We start from the raw sequence: 8,435 nt of genomic DNA, 5'->3' as shown, positions 1-8,435 counted from the left end.
AACTAAAGACTCTTCTGGACCACTTCAATACCAACTAAAGACTCTTCTGGACCACTTCAATACCAACTAAAGACTCACCTGGACCACTTCAGTCCCTTCGATGATCTTCCTGCTGTAGAGGACGGACGGACAGTGCAGAGAGTCGGTGGCTCCTCCAGCCACGATGTAGGACCGCTCAGGGTACGCCAAGTCCCAGAACCTAAACACACAAGGACCATCAGGCACCTGAATGAACCTGGACCCAACCTAACCTGAGGGCTGAAGGTCTGACTCTTAATTCATTAAAGTTATGAACCGTTTTATTGTAAGTGTTCAATATTCTAAAATCATTTGATCTGTTGTGACGTTTATAAAGTAAATAGCACAATAAACATAATCTGACATCAAAGAAAATGAGGTGCTTTAAAAGATAATGATTATGTTTCAGGTGTTGTGGTTCAGACCTGATCCTCATGTCAGATCCAGCAGTCAGCAGCAGAGGGTTCCCATCAGCAGGACTACAGTAGATCCCATGAACACTGTGAGGAGACGGCTGCAGAGAGAGCACACGCACAACTGTAATGGAGTATCATGTGTTGTGATTCTGCTCCATATCAGGAAGTGATTCAATGAATCCAACATGACTACGTTTGACAAGAAACAGGAATGTGTGACACACACACACACACACACACACACACACACACACACACACACACACACACACACACACACACACACACACACACACACACACACACACACACACACACACACACACACACACACACACACACCTGCATCTCAGAGAGTGGAGGTGCAGAACTCGCCCAAAGGGTAAATTTACGATCTCCGGTTTCCATGTCCCACATCGACACTTCATTATTCCCCTGGACAGCTGCAGACAAAGAGACAGACAGACAACTGTTTACATGACATGAATAATATTATCTCAAAAAACATCAGAAAAAAGTCAGTATCGTGTGTCGTAAAAAAAAGTCAGTATCGTATAAAAATTATGTATATTACATTACTACCATGACGTGAATTACATTACTACCATGACGTGATGTGTATTACATTACTACCATGACGTGATGTGTATTACATTACTACCATGACGTGATGTGTATTACATTACTACCATGACGTGTATTACATTACTACCATGACGTGATGTGTATTACATTATTAATATTACATGATAAATGTTACATTCGTAATTCTAAATGAAACAGAGATCCTCTCACCTGCGATGACAGATGATTGGTAGAGCGGATGCATCAGCAGTCGTCTGATTCGTGCTCTGGCCGGGTGGGAGTGGTTTGAGATGGGGAGCTGAAACCGCATATCCCAGCAGGCCATGGTGCCGCTGCTTGTACCTGTCGAGGAAAGAGGAAGTCGGTATGAAGCATGATATTCAAGATAATTCAGCTTAATTTAATACAATTTTGACATATTTTCACTATAATTCATAAAAACTGCCCATATTTTACTGTATCCTCTTGTCTGCCGGTAACTTTGGTAAAAACATCAGATTAACGTTTCTCTTTCTATACCCGTGAGGCCCTCACTGACATAATCCATTTCCTGGACCTCAATATATAGAGTATGACATAAGATCTCTGCTTTATTCCACAATGCCTAACCAGAATCGTCTCATTATATTATAATGAAGTATCTATTGTATTTTATTTGTTGCATCATGACCTGCATCCTCGGTAGGGCTGCACAATTAATCGAATTTTAATCGCGATCACGATTTCGGCTGCCACGATTAAATGAGCATGATCGTCAGCGATATTGACGTTTAAAATGCGTGCTCTGCTACACATCAAATCAAGCGCTTCCTCAACTAACAGTCAGCCGACCACCAGGGGGCGAACGAGATGGGGGGTGTCATGCGCGCACCCTGCAGACTCCGGTATTAGTAGAAGAGTAGAGAGACAGACGGTCACGGGTGTAGTGTGAAAGCTAAATCAAATGTCAGGAGCAGAAGGCGAGGAGCTAGCCCCTCAAAGGATCATCATCTGTTGTCTGGAAGTTTTTTGGATTTAGGCCAAGTGATGTTAACTAAGAACAAATCATATGCACAGAGTGCGTCAGAGTTGTGTCTGCGCCGCATAGCAATACAACTAACTTGTTCAACCACCTGAAAAATCACCACAAACCACAGTACGACGAATGCATTAAGGCCAAAGCTAACGTTACCTCACTGAATCTCCGTCCATGTCCAACGTCAACCCAGAAACCCATAACAGCGACCCTGCATAGCGCGACAGCGTATCATCCACCTCCCAAAGACACGCTGAAATAACGGATGCAATCGCATTTCATTTGGCCAAAGACATGTGTCCAATAAATACTGTGAGCAACACATTTATTTTTAGTTAGCCCTTTATTTTGGGTAAAAATGTTATTTACATTTTGCTTCAGGTGAATAAGAACCGTATAAGTTTAATTTTGATGCAGAGACGTGTACATTAGCTGGAATGTAGCACAACATGGAAGTGGAAGCAGTGTTCTTGTTCATTTAAACGTGAAAGTGCAATAAAAAGATGTCCCTAAAATTAATGAATAATCGTGATAAATAATCGTGATCTCAATATTGATCAAAATAATCGCGATTATGATTTTGGCCATAATCGTGCAGCCCTAATCCTCGGTCAGTAGTTTTTCTTTATTCTAACCGAAGCCTGATGCTAACCTAAACCTTGACTTTTAAACAGTCTTTTGCAGTGCTGAAGACGGACCGAGTGGTCCTCTGTACGATGGTTTAAACCTGAAGTTGTCCTCACAGAGATAGCAATAGTTCCACACACAAACACAGACCTAGGCAGAGCCAGCATTGGTGCATGTCCACGGTGAAGGAGGTGATGAGTCCGAGGCGGAGGTCGTGGCGCAGCGTCCAGGTGTTTGAGTTGGAGCGAAGGTCCCAGCCGACCAGCGAGCCGTTGACGGTGGCGTACGCCAGCACCGACTGGGTACCCGAGTTAAAATGGTGGATGTCCACCGCACAGCCGTCCTCCTGCAAGTCCAGAGACCTGAGAGAGGAAGGAACCGTGATGAGACACCTCGACCATCGGAACAGAAGGTGAGAACCTGTGGATGTGTTTCAGGTACCTGGTCTGGAAGGGCTGAACTTTGGGGGATTTGGGCGGTTTGTTTGCTTCGACTGCCAGCAGCTGGATGGATCCGTTATCTGAAGCCACCGCCAAGTAATGCGACCCCTGACAGAAGGTCAGGGTCTTCACATGACCCCCGATACGAGAGTAAGTCAACACCGACCTGCAGGAGCAAACGTCAACGCTGTGAGCATACAGCACATGAGAAGTCTTCTGGATTCATCCATCAACACATGAACCAGGCTCTGATGTGGACCGATCCCAGACCCATATGAGAAACCGATCTGGATCCAATATGTTGCATCAAATAACTGACAGTGCCTAGGTCTAGTGGGCTAGTATTTCATTAATGTGGTCTCTGGTCTTGTGGTCTGGTGTTTCGGCGACGTGGTCTCTGGTCTTGTGGTCTGGTGTTTCGGCGACGTGGTCTCTGGTCTTGTGGTCTGGTGTTTCGGCGACGTGGTCTGGTGTTTCGGCGACGTGGTCTGGTGTTTCGGCGACGTGGTCTGGTGTTTCGGCGACGTGGTCTCTGGTCTTGTGGTCTGGTGTTTCAGCGACGTGGTCTCTGGTCTTGTGGTCTGGTGTTTCAGTGACGTGGTCTCTGGTCTGGTGTTTCAGCAACGTGGTCTCCGGTCTTGTGGTCTGGTGTTTCAGCAACATGGTCTCTGGTCTTGTGGTCTGGTGTTTCAGCAACGTGGTCTCCGGTCTTGTGGTCTGGTGTTTCAGCAACGTGGTCTCCGGTCTTGTGTTTCAGCAACATGGTCTCTGGTCTTGTGGTCTGGTGTTTCAGCAACATGGTCTCTGGTCTTGTGGTCTGGTGTTTCAGCAACATGGTCTCTGGTCTTGTGGTCTGGTGTTTCAGCAACATGGTCTCTGGTCTTGTGTTTCAGCAACATGGTCTCTGGTCTTGTGTTTCAGCAACATGGTCTCTGGTCTTCTGGTCTGGTGTTTCAGTAACGTGGTCTCTGGTCTAATCAGTGGTTTTAAAGACTCACCTGGTGGTCGTGGTCTTTCCCTCCATCTTCTGACTGTCCCAGACTTTAACGGTGCCGTCGTTGGACGCCGTGGCGAAGATGGAGTGTTCGTCTGAGACTCTGATGCGGTTCACAGCAGCTTTGTGTTCGTGGAGGTGAGCCACCAGCAGTCCTTTAGGGTGCCACCCTGAAACACCCATCAATCAGTATTAATGTTGATCATTCAGACTCGAGTCCTCTACCAGAGTGAGTCACATCAGAGGTCAGGCTCCCCTCCTATGACACAGGTCTAACAGGAGGTCAGGTTCCCCTCCTATGACACAGGTCTAACAGGAGGTCAGTGAGTTACCTGGTGGAGGAGGTCGACTCTCCCACTCTGCGCTCTCCATCATCTGCTTGGCCATCCTCTCGGCGCTGCACTGTTCCCTCTTCTGCTGCACCAGCTGCTGAAGCTCCGCCTTGCAGGTGTTGATGCGTCGCTGGTAGGCGGGACCGCTCGCCACCGACTGCAGGACGGGAACCGTCGGGACCGCGGTGGTTCTCCGGATCTGACCCGCCGACCCGTCAGCCGCCTGCAAACATATCAGGTCCGTATGTTACTGACCGCTGGATCAGGACCAGGTGTTCACCCATCAGAGCTGCTGGTTTTTACTACTAAAACTCTCTACATTCTATTCAAGACTGGAAAACAGCAGCAATATTTCAATGTGTTAACTATCTAAATAATGTTTATAGATGCTTTACAAAGTATTAACTATCTAAATAATGTTTACAGATGCTTTACAAAGTATTAACTATCTAAATAATGTTTATAGATGCTTTACAAAGTATTAACTATCTAAATAATGTTTATAGATGCTTTATAAAGTATTTTTTTTAAATTTAACAAAGTGTTAAATGATGCTTATTTGTTGCCTAGTCATTCTAATAGTCATTATTAATGTGTGGACAGTGTTGGTATGAACAGCACCAGACAGACATAACCACATGTTAACCACACAGAGGAGGTGTTACCGTGGAGGTGTTACCGTGGAGGTGTTACCGTGGATTGAAGGTTGGAGGGCGGCTCCTGAGACCCAAACATGCTCTTCCACTCCTCGTTCATCGTTGAGTCCTGCTTCGTGTGCTTCCTCGCTGCAGAAGAATTTAAACAAACAGGATGTTTACACGTTTCTCACGCCACAATTAACAAGTTTATGAATGTTGAAACATGTGCTTGACACATGTTGGGACTTCAACGACTGGTTCTCATTAGGGAAGTAATTATATTTATCCGGGCTCCAGCTCTGGATCCGATGGGTGTACAGACATGTTGAGAAGTTTCAACTTATCAGAGTCAAAGTCTTCCTTCAGGATTACAGATTACAAACAGACGCTCATGAGGTGAACATTGTTTACAGTGTCGAGTGAATCTGAGGACAGTCAGCTATTTGAAGAACACAAAGAAAGTAATGAATGGTGAGATTAGACTGGAGAGTTTCTTCTCTCACGGTTTAACTGGCAGTGATGTAGAGAAGAACATCTGGGGCTGTGATTCAAGAGGAGCTTTACCTGAATCCTCCTCCCTCTCCATGGAGAAGGACTACGTACCTTTAAAGGATCTCTAGAGTCTCTTCTATCAACCTGAACTTTAAATTAACGGTCCACAAACCTGGAGACACATCTGAGGTATTTATAATTTCATGTCACTCTGACAGCAGGCATGCAGAGTATATCATATATATAATATATATACAATATATCATATATAATACACAGTGGATCACTCAGAGTAAACCACATGAAACCAGAGATGTTCTGACATGAAGCAGGAAGGCTGCTGACCTGAAACACATTCTAATATTAACTCTAGAACGACACATCCACTCTGGACTACAGAGCAATGCTCAGATGGCTTCTCTATGTCTCTGAGCATTCTAAATGAATTCATACATAAACAAATGAAACCAGAACTCAGCCGTGAGATGAACAAAATGACGGAATCAAACTCATTCATTTCCCGTAATTATGAAGTAAGAACACATAACGAGGAGACCAGATGTGCTCCGTTTGTGGGTCAATCGGCAGATTTGATTGGTGGAGAAAGGTGTAAGGGGTTCAGCCTAAGGTATAGAGTGTCAGACAGAGAACTCACTATGTTTCCATTGTTTGCATTAAATTCCAAGAACTACAACTCGTCTCGTCATTTCTGCAACAACACTATTCATTCCATGAGTGATTGTTCTGCTGATTATAATTTAAATGTTTTACCAGTTAAAGGGCCGGTGTCTCTCAGACACTTCTGCTTCTATGCGTTTCTTGATGATCCTCAGACTGCTGCTATCACTTTCTACTGAAGACTGAACCGAGTTCTTCTCCACAACACGAAAAACCTTCAAACACATCAAACCATGCGTGTGTGTGTGTGTGTGTGTATGTGTCACCTCTCTTGTCCTCAGGCTCAGCCTTGGCTTTAACCAGGTCCACCTGGCGTCCCATAATGCCGAGCGTTGCCAGGTCTATGACCCCGGTCTGAGCCGACTCCCCCAGGTGACTTTGCTCCCCCATGTTGGCTTTGGCCTTGTTGGACTTCAGCATGAAGTCTTTGAGCGCCAGCAGCTTGTCCTCCTCCGCCTCCGTCATGCCCTGGTGGACCGAGGGCACACGACAGAGTCAACAGGACCAAGGACACAGGACAAAGGACACAGGACAGAGTCAACAGGACCGAGGACAAAGTCAACAGGACCGAGGACACAGTTAACAGGACGGAGTCAACAGGACCGAGGACGGAGTCAACAGGACCGAGGACGGAGACAACAGGACCGAGGACGGAGACAACAGGACCGAGGACACAGTTAACAGGACCGAGTCAACAGGACCAAGGACGCAGGACAGAGTGAACAGGACCGAGGACGCTGGACAGAGGACAGAGTCAAAAGGACCGAGGACGGAGTCAACAGGACCGAGGACACAGGAAACAGGACAGAGGAAACAGGACAGAGGACACAGTTCTTTAAATTGCGTCCTGTTGAACGTCTCAGTCTTTTGTGTCACTTCACAACATTTCTATTCCGAGCTAACCTCGTTAGCCGTTAGCGAGACTCATTTACATAATTACCATGATGATGTCATTTAAAGTGAGTTTGTATTTGAACATGTGGTCATGACAGGAGCTTCACAGAGACCAGGAGGGACTTTTAAAAACCATATATATTAGTGCTGGGCAAGTTAACGCATCACTTGTTCTGACCTGTGACAGCAGCTTCTTCAGCAGCTGGGCGATGGCCGGGTCCTCAGGTGAAAGGCATTCTGGGATCGATCCGGCTCTCTTCTTCTGCCGAAGCAGCAGATGACGGAAGAGACTGGAGATGTCTTTAGAGCGCAGAGCGTAATCAAAGATGGAGCGACTCACCGGGTCCTTCAGCACACTGAGCAGGACCAGCTCCTTATCAATCTGAGGAGGGGGGACAGGTGAGAGAGAATAGGTGAGGGGGGCGGGGACAGGTGAGAGAGGACAGGTGAGAGGGGCTGAGGACAGGTGAGAGGGGCTGAGGACAGGTGAGAGAGGACAGGTGAGTAGGGCAGAGACAGGTGAGAGAGGACAGGTGAGAGGGGCTGAGGACAGGTAAGAGAGGACAGGTGAGGGGGGCGGAGACAGGTGAGAGAGGACAGGTGAGGGAGGACAGGTGAGGGGGGCGGAGACAGGTGAGAGAGGACAGGTGAGGGAGGACAGGTGAGGGGGGCGGAGACAGGTGAGAGAGGACAGATGAGGGGGGCGGAGGACAGGCGATGGTGATGGCCTATGAAGGTAAAGTGATGACGACGACCACCACAACGACGAGCAGGAGGAGGACTCACCTGGATGATGGGTTGGCTGATGAAGGGGTTCAGGTGAGGCATCAGCTTACAGTAGACGTCGGCCACGTTGAGGTGCTGAGCGATGACGGTGATGAAGCCGACGGCTCCGTAACGGATCCACAGGTTGGGGTGACACAGGAACGGAGCTACGGAGAGTCAGAGAGGACAAATGATGCTGTTTGTTTAACAGACTGCTGTCTGTACCTGATGATGTACCTGATGGATTAGGTGATCTTACCGATGTCACTGACGAACTCGTATATATGAGGTTTCTGCAGCAGACCCAGCTGACACATACAGGTGAGAGAGTTCAGAGCTTTGTAGATGACAAACTCCTCGGTGTCACTCAGACCTTGTTGGAGGAGGGGCTTCAGGATGGAGGAGCTCTGCCAGCCCACATAGGCTGCTACACCTTCAGGATAGGTAAACACAAACGGTCCTTTACCAGTCTGACAAGACCACCTGTCCAGTACACAGAGTACCTGAGCAGGTAGAGAACAGAGTACCTGAGCAGGTAGAG

The 8,435-nt window shown here is 47.2% G+C and overlaps 1 protein-coding gene across 1 annotated transcript in view; it reads right to left on the bottom strand.

Annotated features, from left to right (window-relative positions):
* The window catches only part of pik3r4 (phosphoinositide-3-kinase, regulatory subunit 4), a 16,231-nt gene that overhangs the window by 1,659 nt on the left and 6,137 nt on the right, over positions 1-8,435 (bottom strand). Inside the window, exons 8-20 of the mRNA XM_031879466.1 lie at positions 8,154-8,327; positions 7,916-8,061; positions 7,308-7,511; positions 6,502-6,703; positions 5,121-5,212; positions 4,428-4,650; positions 4,100-4,265; positions 3,103-3,267; positions 2,812-3,023; positions 1,230-1,361; positions 777-877; positions 444-532; positions 79-199 (exon numbers count right to left, since the gene is read on the bottom strand). Coding sequence (XP_031735326.1) covers positions 79-199; positions 444-532; positions 777-877; positions 1,230-1,361; positions 2,812-3,023; positions 3,103-3,267; positions 4,100-4,265; positions 4,428-4,650; positions 5,121-5,212; positions 6,502-6,703; positions 7,308-7,511; positions 7,916-8,061; positions 8,154-8,327 — 2,027 coding nt within the window. The remainder of the gene's footprint in view (positions 1-78; positions 200-443; positions 533-776; positions 878-1,229; positions 1,362-2,811; positions 3,024-3,102; positions 3,268-4,099; positions 4,266-4,427; positions 4,651-5,120; positions 5,213-6,501; positions 6,704-7,307; positions 7,512-7,915; positions 8,062-8,153; positions 8,328-8,435) is intronic.

Source organism: Anarrhichthys ocellatus, unplaced genomic scaffold, assembly GCF_004355925.1.
Source record: "Anarrhichthys ocellatus isolate YVR2014 unplaced genomic scaffold, GSC_Weel_1.0 scaffold270, whole genome shotgun sequence".
NCBI lineage: Eukaryota > Metazoa > Chordata > Actinopteri > Perciformes > Anarhichadidae > Anarrhichthys > Anarrhichthys ocellatus.
This window is presented reverse-complemented; position numbering and strand designations above follow the sequence as displayed.